The 14573-nt window shown below is 32.5% G+C and overlaps 1 protein-coding gene across 2 annotated transcripts in view; it reads right to left on the minus strand.

Moving 5' to 3' along the window:
• Positions 1-448: 448 nt before the first annotated feature.
• The window catches only part of PTEN (phosphatase and tensin homolog), an 84339-nt gene continuing 70214 nt past the window's right edge, over positions 449-14573 (minus strand). For both annotated transcript variants that reach the window (XM_019738851.2, XM_019738842.2), the window contains 4 exons: positions 14335-14476; positions 9636-9802; positions 6860-7084; positions 449-3918 (listed from right to left, as the gene is read on the minus strand). In XM_019738851.2, coding sequence (XP_019594410.1) covers positions 3733-3918; positions 6860-7084; positions 9636-9802; positions 14335-14476 — 720 coding nt within the window. In that variant the 3' untranslated portion in view covers positions 449-3732. The remainder of the gene's footprint in view (positions 3919-6859; positions 7085-9635; positions 9803-14334; positions 14477-14573) is intronic.

Raw genomic sequence — 14573 nt, forward strand, 5'->3', positions numbered from 1 at the left:
TTTTCCATATGTTGATGGCAAACTACAGAATCATAAAGAATGGAAAAGCCAGAAAAGTGAAATCTGAAGTATCAAATCCGTTCTGGGGAATTATCTTTAGACATCTGGCTTAGTTAAAAAAAAAAAAAAAAAAAAAAAAGAAAAGCACAATTTTTCAAGAATCTTGAAGTTTTTCAAGATTAGAATGTTATGTAACGTGCTGGAAACAATTTATTAAGTGTTGACTAAAGCCCTAAGAAGTGTCTTTCTCAAACACGAGTAGACTGATACTCTACTCCCAATCTGACAAAAGCCCACCCATGTTTTAATTGTAGGCTTTGAAGGACAGTAGGGGGGGAAAAAAACCCAACAACTTATTAATCACATTTGCCTGCCCATTATTTAAAATTTCAACAAATTTAAGCAATTTAAATTATAAATATTCTCATTTAATAAAACACCCACACAATGACAAGAATGAGACTTTAATCAGTTTTAAGTGGAGTTTATAACACTAAGAGATAAAGGGTTGTTAACAAACACAATAACAAATGGACATCTGATTGGTATGAGGCATTATCCTGTACACATTTTTTGTGTATCCTCAGTGCATAGCATTTACACACAGAGCCACTGCTGCACAGCACAAGAGTATCTGAAGAGGCTGAATCAGAGTAAGGCTGTTTAACAGACTGAAATTTTTTAGTATATATATTCTATATGAAAACAGATTGAACTTTTGAACCGGCAGGGTAGAAGGCAACTCTGCCAAACACTGCAGTTAAAGCCCCCACTTTAGTGCACAGTTCCACCCCTTCCATCTGCATGCATGACACATTAACAGTATTTAAAGGTAAACGAGGCACTTTGTGGCAACCACAGCCATCGTTATGAACATATTGCACAAATTTTCTAGAACTAAACATGTAACTTGTACCCTACTTTTATTTTTTAAAGCTGAAACATTTGATGCTGCCGGTAAACTCCACTTAAGTTTATAACCTGTGCCACAGCAAAGAATGGTGATGCTATTTATTCAACTATCCTTTAATAATTATGGCAAAAAATGTTCAAGAGGAGCTACAGAGGACTTGGGATGGTACAGGGCCCAATTGTAAGCTTCCTTAAAAGTGATGCCTTCAAGTAACTTCAGACATGTAAGCGGCTGCACATCCAAAAGGTCTAAGAAAACATTCCAGAAACTCAAAGAGATTACCTACAGAGTGCATTTCAGGCGAATTATGAATACTGTCATAAATAAAGTTTTAATTAGGACTCGAAACTTTCAGTCATAGCAATTCTTGTCAAATTCTATGGGGATGGTAACTGAAATAAAGAGTAGTATGTATAATATATATTTATATATATATAATATATATATATAATGCCATTTTTCCATTTCCAATGACTACACCATAAAATGTAAGCAAGGCTTCTCAAAAATATTGAAACATTCAAAATCAAAACCCTCATTCAGACCTTCACATTCCAAAGGAAAAATAATAACAGTGCAAAAGCCCATTATAATGTCATTATTTATGACCTGGCCCTCCATGTTACATATTGGAACAATACAAGTTATGTTTTAATATACTGTGCCCAAAAACTGTAACAAATAACAGTATTAATAACTATCTTCAAAACATGAATAGTTTTCATTTTAGTCAACAATTTTCAGCTTTTATGAAAGACAAGGTGGCATATAAATTTCAATGGTGAGATCTTAGGAATAGTTGTCGCTATCCTTACCAATTTAATTTATGAGCAGTCAATCAATTCTCTATGTATCAATGTTTAAATATAAATGTGTAAATCCTAAGAGCTTTAAAAATTTAAAAATTTTGTTGAATGAAACTGACGAGGTATGGAAAACATGTTAACATTATTTACTAAGAATATTTTAGATGAAGTTCTGCCTAATCTATTTACCATCAAACTCTATAAATGCTGCTCTAATAGGTCCTATGCAATCTGTATTTGTAAATTAACTAGGTCAGACCACAGCTAGTGAACAATTTCAGCACCAATAAGTTATTGAAAATGAGATTTTACACCATTAAGAAATAAATTGGTTGGATATTCAAATGTTTCAAGGTCAAGGTATAATTTGAAAGACACTAAATTTCTGGGGAAAAAATTCTTTTTAATATCTTCACATTAGCTTTATAATAGTAGCTGTACTCTGCTTAAAATCATATGCAGTCTGGGCATATCAAATATATGACATTTAAGAAGTGAAACTGAAGCCCTAGTCCTAACTCAAGCACTATGAAGAAATAATTCAACACTGCACATAAAAAAAAAATCTATTCTTTCAATAGCAAATTGATAAACGCATTATGTGGGACAATTTCTACTGAAAAAGTAAATGCCTTATTTGTGCAGTGTTGAAAATTTACTGCAACTCTAATTTCCTTTTTAACACAAATAATGTCCTTTTAAATATAAACATTATATGTATTCAGTATTCAAGTAAAATTCCCTAACAGTTAATGACATTTAAAAAATGTGCAAAACTGCAAAACTCATTGTAATAGAATGTGTAAGGTCAAAAGGGTGGAACGGCTGACAGCTATTGGATTGAGTAAGTGCATCATAAATCTTTAAAGAAAAAAAAAACTGCTTACTGTAGAATCTCAAATTGAAATTTCCTGTGCAGCATTACAAAATATTTTATATTTAATGAGAAAAAAGAAGCTTGCAGGCAGCACATGAAGCATCCACAGCAGGTATATGATTCAAAACTAGTAAATATGTGTAAGTTGTTGACTGATGTAGGTACTAATAGCATCTGACTTTTAGCACTGGCCTTGATTACACAGGAGATGGAGCAGTCATTACAATTGAGAAAACATATTTAATAAATCATTGTCAATTTTTATGTTTCAAGCCCATTCTTTGTTGATAGCCTCCACATTTATATGGTTAAGTCATTGTTGCTGTGTTTCTTATCTATGACCACATTATTTTTATATCCCTTCATTTGTGGATTTTTAAGATGTTGTGGAAGGTTCATTCCTGTACCCCAATACAGATTCACTCCCTCTAGCTGCCTTTTCTAGCACCAATATGCTTAAAAAAAAAAAAATGCACAAACAACAAGCAGTGACAGCGGCCAATTCCTCAAATATCCAGATTAATAACTGTAGCATGCTAAAGAAAGGTGCGTGTAAATAGCTGGAGATGGTATATGGTCCAGAGTCCAGCATAACATATATTCCTTTCTGAGCATTCCCTCCATTTCCCTAACCCAAATACATGCATTAGAATGTAGCAAAACCCTTTAGAAACTCCTCCAGCCAACTGCAAACTTATCTGTTGCCACAAGTGCAAAGGGGTAGGATGTGAACCTGTATATCATCACAAAGCTCTTTAGCCACTTCGGTTGGTGACAGAACACAAAATGAGAAATTCCTACGTATACACATCAGTCTGTCTCCACTTTTTATAAAACTGGAATAAAATGGGAAAGTGCCATTTTTATTTATCCTAATTGAATTTTAAATTTAAATGTCCTTTTGACACAAAAAGGTATATACATGACACAGCTACACAACCTTTTTTCAACTGGACAACAAGTGTCAAAACCCTGTGGATGTACAGGGTGTACAACAAGATTGGTCAGGAAAAGAGAATTGTTCCTATAACTGGTAATCTGACACAATGTCCTATTGCCATTAAAAAAAAAAGGTCCATTTTCAGTTTATTCAAGTTTGTTTTCATGTTATTTTATCCCACTTGATAAAAAAAAATTCAGACTTTAGTAATTTGTGTATGCTGATCTTCATCAAAAGGTTCATTCTCTGGATCAGAGTCAGTGGTGTCAGAATATCTATAATGATCGGGTTCATTGTCACTAACATCTGGTGTTACAGAAGTTGAACTGCTAGCCTCTGGATTTGATGGCTCCTCTACTGTTTTTGTGAAGTACAGCTTTACCTAGAGAAAAAGGAGAAAGTTTAAATGGAAAACCCATAAATCTGACTAATCTTAAATTCCTTAGTCAATATATATTTTTAGCAGATTCCTTGTTAAGTACTATGACAAACATGATATTTAAAAGGCAGCAGCCTTTTAAATGATACCTATCTTAAGATTTCCTACATTGTGTTTCTTGCTATATGCTGAAAAGATAAACTGGGATATTAACATTTTTTAATAAGCATAAGCTGCAAGCATTAACTAAATATACAAAAGAAATACACTGAGACTGAAGTTCATCAATAGTTCATATAATATATTTTCAATCAAAAAATTCAATTCACAAATAGTTGAGTTCCAAAAGAATGCTGCACTTACTACCTGTCTAAAACTCAATGTATTCTCTGATACAAACAACACTAAACAAATACAAATACTATATTATACTATATAAAATACTAGCTCTAAACACTTGAAGGAAGAAAAGTTGTCTAAACAGTGGATCAAGAGCCATTATAGGCTTAGCTGAAATAATTGTCAAAACAATTCTACAAGGCAGGTAGTTCCATTTTAAATGAGACGAAGCTAAGAACTAGAAAGGTCAGGAAACTTGCTGAAGGTCACCTATGTAATAGGTAGTAGATGTGGGACTTGAATCAGATCTGACTTAAAATCCCTTGCCCATTCTATTATATCTACAGCCCTTCCCCAATTACCTAAGAGTCATTATCAATTTTTCTCCTTCTCTTACATCCAACATCTAATCCATCAGTAAATCCGTTTAGTTCTACTTTTAAAATACCATAAACAGTTCACTCTGGTACAACATAGGAGTTAGGGGTGCCAACCCCCATGCAGTCGAAAATCTGTGTAACTTTTGATGCCCCAAAAACTTAACTATAGTTGTCCCCCACTATTTGTGGAGGATTGGTTCCAGGACCCTCTGCTGGATACCAAAATCCACGAATGCTCAAGTCCCCTATGTAAAATAGCACAGAAAAATGCACACTGTTGGTCCTGTTAGTTGGATCCATGGGTGTGACACCTGGGGATGTGGAGAGTCGACTGTACATTTATCGAAAAAAGTCTGCATATAAGTGGACTGGTGCAGTTCAAACCCATGTCACTAAGGGGTCAACTGTACACCTAATCTGACCACTTCTCACTACTCCTCACTGCCACTACTCTAGTCCAATCAACCACTACTTCTCATCTGAACTAAACCACTGCAAAAGCCTCTTAACTAATCTCCCAGCTTCCATTCTTATCTCCTCTCCCTACTTTCCTCTGCAGTCTCTATTTTAAGGGAGTGAACAGAATGAACTTTTCAGACAAAATTCAGATTACATCTTTTCTGTGCTGAAAACACTCTTTCTTCATATTCCGACTGGTGTGCTTTAGTCAAAATGACTTCTTATCTATCACTCCTCAAATATACCAAGCTCATTCCTGTCTCAGAGCGTTTGCATCTGCTCTTCCCTCTTTACCCAGATATTTGTATAGCTCACTCATTTCACTTAGGCCTCTAATTAAATGTCACCTGCTTGGAGAGGCCTTCTCTAACCATCCAGCTAAAAAATACACCAAGATCATTCTCTATCCCACCTCTGCTTTATTTTTCATAGCACTTACCATTATATGATACTGTATTTATTTACTGATAATTAAAAGCTTTTATTTGTAATAATAAATATAAAACCTCTTGCAACATTAAAATAGAAAACAATAAAACTAGAAGTCACACTTTAAAAGCTAGTGACTGAGGAATTTGCAGACTTAAAGAAAGTAAATGGAAACCTGTTGATTCTAAAAGACACTTCTAAACACTTAAAAGAAATATAAGCTCTAAAGGTACTTAATATTGGATCTATTTTTGCTTAAAATATATAGCCCTCCCCTTTATCTTTATTCTTGCAATATTCTTATATTTACAAGCTATGGTTAGGTTACGTTATAAAAATGGAATGAAGCAAAAAAAGTGAGAATTTTTAAAAAGAGAAAGGAGGAGGGTATGGTGAAAGTAAAGGGGAGGGAATCAAGAAATAGGAAAGGGAAAGAAAAAAAATGTCAAACCTGCATTTAGGAATCTTCGTAAGTCAGATTTTTAAACCTGGAGAATTCTTACCTACACATAGAAACACACACACACACACACACACACACACACACACACACACGAATTTAAAATGAATCAAATAATTCCGTAACAGGAGGAAAGATTTTTAGAAAGGCAATAACGGGATGATGATCAGAGAATGCCTTTCAGACCACATGAAATTGAAGCTAAAACTAGAATATGAGATGGGTACCATGTAAAGGATACGGGAAAGAATGAGGGTGGAGAGGTAAAGGGAGAAGGAAGAGAACTGGAAAGACCAGAGGCAGAAGAGCTTAGCATTTTGAAGAAATGAAGAGAGACCAGTATGGGTTCATCTCCAGGAACAGGGAGAGAATGTGGTTAGAGCTGACGTAGGAGGCAGGCCTGTGCTAAATTATGCAAGTTCTTGCAGGTCGTATTAAAAACCACAACATCTTTAAAAACTGTAAATAGGAGTGACACAATCAAGTCTATTTTCAAGATGACTTTGAGGGGCTGAAAATAAATTGGAGGGGTGTAAAACTACTGAGACCATCCCATGTGAATCATTCCCAAATGATTTAATTCTCTTCCACCTTCCCCCACCATTTCTATTTCATATCCTAATTTAACTCCCCTCCCCAACGTTTGCCCCAAATCTTACCAAACAACAACAAAGAATAAAGAAAGGAAAATGCCATTTTCATGACTTTTTGTACATCCTGGATTTCGTTAGAAACTTTCAGATTGCTGCTACATAAGTATTACTTGTAAATAATGCTTAATTTAAAAACTAGTCAAGTACTTCATCAGCTATGTACCTAGAATAACACACACACACACAGAGCCACCCACCAACTCCTCAAGATGTTTTTAACTGACCTTAAAATTTGGAGAAAAATATCGATTGGCTTTGTCTTTATTTGCTTTGTCGAGATCATTTTTTGTTAAAGTGAGTACTAGATATTCCTTGTCGTTATCTGCACGCTCTATACTGCAAATACTATCAATTTCTTGATCACATAGACTTCCATTTTCTACTTTTTCTGAGGTTTCCTCTGGTCCTGGTATGAAGAATGTATTCACCCAAAAATGAAACATTTTGTCCTAAAAAAATAAAAATGACATATTTTTAATTTTTTAAAAAGAAAATATGTTACCTGTAATTCAACATTTGCCACAAGAAGTCAAAAAAATAAGCCATGTGTCATTTCATATTTTAAATAAAGGTAAACACAAGGACTAGTACTTGGCAATGTGTGGGTTATCTGTTGCATCTAATTTATGCATGATTTTTCTTTTATTCAAATTTTAAACCAAAAATATAATTCCACGAGTTCTAAGATAACTTACTTTTGTTTTAAAACCTTAATTAAAATATCTCCTTTCTGGACTAACATTAGCTTTTAAAAATGTTGAGTTTGTATACATGTGTGTATTTAAAAATTCAGAAAATGGATTTAATTTTCTCTATGTTTCAACAAGTTATCTATTAACAAAATTTACTTTAACAAAAGTTCTTGACATTTCAGTACAACTTCGTGATGAAGCAAGGCAAATGTATTTTTACTCTTACAGGAATACAAACATTAAGTGGCTCTAGTTTCTTAAATGCCAATGTATGTTTGAAAACATTCATAATAAAATATGGTGGGGGAGAAGAAGGTAAGTACTTGACTTTTTTCTTGTTATAGATGTCCATTTTTCAAAAATCACTTATTAAATAATATGAGGTCTTGTTAACCAAAACCAATGGAAGTTCATAACTTCAAACCTTTCTTGACCAAAAAATAAAATGTTCTCTCTTAATTAATGGACTTTGGTTAGTATAGATCATTTGACAATAATGTATAGCCCTGTGACATCTTATATGGTGCCTACACTGCCATTTAAATCTTTTAATTTATCTTTAAGTTATATTTTTTCCCCAGGAAGATAGTAAAACTCTTAAATATTTTATATCTTAAATGTCTTTATATCTTTTAACAGTACCTACCTAGCAAAGCAATTTTATATGTATCTTTTAAAAAATATTTGTTAATTTTAATTATTTTAGCAAAGACACTGAATTAGTAACCACACACATATTTTACTTAGTCAGAAGAAAATAAGCTAATAATATTTAAATTTCTAAAAATGTGGCTCCTGTATATATACAGATTATACTAAAGCTATTGTTTAAATCATAGTAAACATTTATAAAAGGGCAAAAAAATCACATAAAATGGAAATATATGCAAAGTAATCCAAGATACACAAACATATTATAAATACTTAATCTAATCTTCAGTTTTTACATGTGTTAATGTAATGTACAGATGGTAACAACTGAAATGATAAAAATTAGTACACTCCTAAAGGTACAGGGAAATAGTGATTTAGGTGCCTGTTTTAAAGAGCAAAATATAAATTATGTGTACCAATCTTACAATGAATAGGAGAGAAAAAAACTACTCACCTCAATTTTAGAACACTTGCTAACATGTCTTAGAGTACTGAAAAATAATTTTTCAAAGTTACTGAGATATATTAGGTTGGTGCAAAAGTAACTGCAGTTTTTGCAATTATTTTTAACCTTTAAACCACAATTACTTTTGCACCAACCTAATATTTATACAGACCAGGTAGGAAATGGGGGGGAAAATCAATTTAAAATTTTGTGGTTTTCCAGCGATTTGAATTCTAAATAAAGGAAATCATGTTTCTTCTAATACGTCAGAGTAAAGTTTTAAATTTTTGTAGTAAATGAAACTTCCTCCCATTTTCTTTCAAAACTAAAGCTAAAAATCAATACTATTACTGAGAATGTCTAAAGACTGGCAATACGCTACCTATTACTATGTTTAATGAGGCAGTGACAATATACCAAAACTAGTGTTTTTGCTCATTACCACCTATAAATTTTGTACCTTAGGTTCACCTTAAATGTTCACTTCATATTTTAAAACAAGATAGTTTTGTTTCGAAATGAGCTCTTGCGTTCTCTAAATATAGCTCAGTTAAGCAAACCTCACTAACTTTTCTAAACCTGCGTATTTAAATACCACATTTTTTCATTCTTTATTACTTCCTCTTCATACCTATTTCTCTTCTAGCTAAAAATCAAAATACTCAGTAAATTTAAGGCAACTAAATATAGAATGACCCAGTTGCAAAAAACATAAACCAAAACGGGGGAAAGTGGTTTGTGTCATTACACAAGACCATGAAACAGAGCTTATTTATACATATAGACCAAAGATTTTTGAAACTTATGTCCCATGCTAACTTCTCAGTTAATTAATCATCCCTTCTAAGAGAATTATAACTGATTTCCTTGGATATGTATACAATCTTTAATATTTTTACAAAATTTCTTTGCATAACCCAAGTTACAGAAAATTCATCTCAAATTAACAGTGCTATACGGCCTTTTCTTTCTTATCGGATTATTTTCCATTATAATGGCTCATCAATGCCACAGTAAGCAAAGCATGTACAAATTTAACAGAAAAAATAATTATATAATTAGGTATCAGTCTTAAAATAAAACATACCTTTTAATCACTCCTTACAGATTGATTTCTGCCTAACCAAATGCCTTAAGCAAAAGATCTGAGGTTATGATTAAAGGTATGACTATTTTGGATATTTTTCCCAATAAAAGTAAAGTGCAAACCTTTTTCAGCATCTTGTTCTGTTTGTGGAAGAACTCTACTTTGATGTCACCACACACAGGCAACGGCTGAGGGAACTCAAAGTACATGAACTTGTCTTCTCGTCGTGTGGGTCCTGAATTGGAGGAATATATCTTCACCTTTAGCTGGCAGACCACAAAATGAGGATCTGCATGGTTAAATACATATAAGTATCATTTCACAGGAAATGCCTCTGATTGTCAAACTGTCAAAAACTATTTTATGATTAATATTAGCAATATATACAAAACAGTAATTCTGCTTTTGTAACCCTGATCTAAAACAAATCAATGGAAATAAATTAGGTCAAAAATACAATCAATACAAGATATTCCCTAATTTGAACCTTCAACATAAGGTTCTACTACTGGTATGAAAGTCAATTCTATTTCATAAATATTAAGTCCCAAGATTAGACTTCCAGCATTATAATAACATAAAAACTTTATCATTAAAATGCTAAAATAATTTTCTGGCAAGTCTATGAACTGCCTAAAAGGTTAACTTTTTAAAACAGTTATTTGCTGCAGTGTTTTAAAGTCTCTACCATGTAACAAAATACACAAAACACAAATCACTACATGTTCACAAGAAGAAAGAAATATAATCTATAACAAAACAGTAAATTTCATAAATGTAAGTCTCGATATTTATAAAAATATTACCATCATTCATTTCATCTATAGCTCACATTTTATTTTTAAAGATACATAAAGCCACCATGATGAGAAACAGGAAGAAACTTGAAATGTCTGCAAAGAAATGTGACAGACATCAAGTACAAACTGTAGCACACCTCCTTCTCTCTAAAACACACTCCATATTCATTAATAAGTATTTTAGCTTTGGCCTATGTTTGTTTTAAAATAACTAGTGAAATATGACCTCTCAAAATATATCATGCTTATATATATTAGCAGAGCAACTAAAATGTAGTGTGAAAAGGGATTATATTGCTTTTAAAATCTACTCAAATACATTTATACCTAATGACATTAATGATGGAAATTAGTTTAAGACATGAATGTTAAGATTCTAGGACTTTAAAAACTTTATCTAAATAACTGGACAAAATATAATTCATTTGTAGTACACTTACTTCAAAAACAGAAGTTCATTAAAAAGAAAGTGACTAACCTTAGGAGGGTTAGAAGTGGGTCTTGAAGGAAACATGCCAAGATAATCAAGAAATAAAAACAAGCTTGCATAAAGTGCTTGAGAAATATATATATACACGCACACACATATATATGTATACATATATACATACACACAGAGATATAAAATTCTCAGCACCAAAAGGCATCAGCCTTAAAGATGAAAAAATAAGTATCACGTTCTTTATCAATGTGACCCACAACTGAGAACAAGGCAAAAAGCTTATCCAAGCTAAACTAATTTTCCAGTTTAATAAACATCTATTGGCTCATCTATGCAATATCTGAAACAATCAACAATTACGTAATAAACAGTGGGTTTGATAAAAGCATGTGGGGCTATTCTAATATGGATTTGTGTGACATTTACCATGAGAAAAAGATTCTCAAAAAAGGGAAATATGACACTAACAATCTGTCAATAATTTTCACTTCCTTGTTAGATTCAAAGAACAATGAGCCATTTTACATGATCAAGATTATATAATACTGAATATTTGACGCGGAAATCTAGCTTGAAAAAACACACAAGGTATGATTTCAAGTTATGATGAAAATCAACCAGAATGAAAATGCCTTCTAACCTTATTAATTCAAACTGCACTAATTCAGATTCTGATAATCCTGACTTTAGAACTTTAAAAAGCAAATTAAGTACATAAGCCAGATTCAGTATAACTACATCTAAAATATGTATCTACAAAAATTTTAGAATTATATAAATAATCCACAAACCAATTAAAAAACAGTGTTACTTAGAATTTCCCTCAAAAATTAAGCTAAAAAGTTTTAATAAAAATAAATGGAAAAGATTTCCTCAAATCACTAAAGAAAATAATTTTCTTTACAATATGAATTTCACATTTTAGATCTATAAGACAAGTCCAACATTAGTATAGTTCTGTTGACTTCTAGATACAATTCCAATATATATTAATATTATTTGATACAATTGACTATGCTCTAAATATTGATAACTAGTAAAAAAATCAGAATTAAATTTTCTTGAATATATGTATATTGAGAGTATTGACAGATAATCACAATGATCATCTTTTATTAACATTTTTAACTCTTTAAGATGTACAGAATATAGTAACTTTTCCTTTATTTAGAAACATTAAGACAATAATCAAATATGAAAAAGTTAACTCCTGACAACTTTGCAGAAGACACTATTTTCACAAGTTTTTCTTTCTTCCCTGATACTATCTTATTCCTCCTGAAACCACGCTGTTGCAATTCCCCTTGTTCCAGTCCTCACCCTGCTTTCCTCTGAGGTGTCCCATCCTACAGCCCCACACCACATTTACACGAAAGGCTTAACTACTATGTCTCTTTCCTGATGCTTCCCCAAATAGCTGATGTATCTTTCATCTAAAGATTCAAACCCATACTTTCAAGTACTCACTGAATATCTTTATGTAAACAGCTCACCTTCAACTGATTTAAAACATGTTTAAACCAAAATATCAACATTCATGTCTCTAAGGCTCAAATATATTTTTCTTTCCTCTCTTTTCTGTGAATTATTCACCTGACCAATATCAGGTGACAAAACTCCAACAAAATCTGCAGCTATAAATGGCAAAAGAAAAACTAATCTCACCCCATTTGCCTTAGCAAAGCACATGTGAATTAGAGCAAGTCACATAACTGGTTTCCTTTCCACCATTTTTTTCCTCTTGTAATCATCACTTGCTATACAACTCTATTTAAAACACAGCTTAAGCCTCCAGTATTATTACTGGCACCACACTATTTAGCAAGTCAAGTCTGATATCCCCCTTCAGGGTCCTCTAACAGTCAACCACACATTCCATTCCCGTTTTATTCTCTGTCTCTACATTTCTTGTCCAGTTCATATCCTTCTGTTGTACTTCAAGTTATTTCTCATTAGCTGTAATACTTCCTTCAGTTGCAATGCCAGTCTAAACTGTGTTCAGTAAAGAGTTGGGCTTCCTTCATGACACTATTTGGCAACCCTTAAAACTTTTTCTGAATCATTTATAATTTATATATACAACCTCCCATTATATATTACTTATATACAGCTTCACTACATACCGTTTCCCCAAAAATAAGACCTAGCTGGGTCATCAGCTCTAATGCGTCTTTTGGAGCAAAAATTAATGTAAGACCCGGTCTTATTTTAATATAAGACTGGGTCTAATATAATATTATATAATATAATCAAATACTGGGTCTTATATTAATTTTTGCTCCAAAAGATGCATTAGAGCTGAGGGTCCAGCTAGGTCTTATTTTCGGGGAAACACGGTAGTATTAAATCACAGTGCATTGAAAACTAGTAAAGCTTGAAAGATTTCAGTAGTCAGTTTAACTATAATACTGAGACCAATACAAAAACAAAAAAACACAACATTTAAATGTAGGCAAGCAGACCAACTGATGAGATTTTTACTAGTGAAAAAAATTATGCAAAATAAGATTACTGAAATGAATGATTGTTCTCTTTCCCTAATATGTTATACCTTTCTTATGGCTCTTATACTGACATCTATACTACAGGAAGAACATGAATTTTTTTCTTCCTTTTTCTTCTCCTCTATGAATCTGTTAAGTTCCTATGTCAATCACCTCTGACAGCCTAGTGCCTTGCACTCAGCAGTTTTTAAAATTGTACTGAGATGACAAAAGCATCAATGAGGTCTCTCAGAAGCCTTTAACATGCTACATTAATAAAACTGTGGTCTTTGATAAAGTTGCCTTGCTCTAAGAATACAGGAAATATCTGATGAAGGTGACCACACTTATCTGACAAAGATAAACAACATCAAGTAATTAATTTCCTAGATATAAATTAAATTAAAGATAGAAATTGTTTTAAATTACATAAATATTTTCAAGAAGCAATACTTAAAGCTAAAAACAAAAACCACGAATGAATTGTTGAATATCACCGAGATGTTATTAGAGGTGTTAAAAGAAATAATGCAGTAGTATCTTATCTAGAGTCTACAAAATTGCACTCTAAATACTCGGATCTAAATCTCGGTTTTCTCTAATACTTCACACTTTGACTCAGCTCTATTTAGTCAATATATTTCAGCTTGTTGCTATGTCTTATCATTTTTCCTTTGCTCTTTATTGCCCTTGTCGCCGTTATTATCAGTATCTGTCTTCCTAAGATATGAAGGAATTCACCTCAACCCCAGTAAACTGATGATACCCACTGCTACTCTCAAACTGGATCTGACGGGACAGATTTTTTAGTCATCTGCTCAGACTTTAGGCTGTATTTGGTCATTGCAATACAGATTCCCCCCCCGCCCCCCATAAATACAATTTGGTTTTAAAGACATTAAAACCCATTGCTCTTGGTTTCCTTAGCCCAATGGACTGAACAACTGAGCTAATTAATTAGTTTAGATGCTTCAGAAATACATACACTATTGCATAAATTTTACATGTAGTAAATATCATTCTACATTTTTATATAAACTTCTAGGTATGTTAAGGTGTTCCAATACATGGAAGAATGAGAATTTAGAGCACTTACTGCAAGTTCCGCCACTGAACATTGGAATAGTTTCAAACATCATCTTGTGAAACAACAGTGCCACTGGTCTATAATCCAGATGATTCTTTAACAGGTAGCTATAATAATACACATAGCGCCTCTGGCTGGGAATAGTTACTCCCTGGTGGACAAAAAAAAAGAAAAGCCAAATTCAGAAGAGAAGTTCCATTATAGTTATTTCACTAAATTGTTATGGTAAGTGGGTTGTAGTCACTAAA

Source organism: Rhinolophus sinicus, linkage group LG07 (assembly GCF_036562045.2).
Source record: "Rhinolophus sinicus isolate RSC01 linkage group LG07, ASM3656204v1, whole genome shotgun sequence".
Lineage (NCBI taxonomy): Eukaryota > Metazoa > Chordata > Mammalia > Chiroptera > Rhinolophidae > Rhinolophus > Rhinolophus sinicus.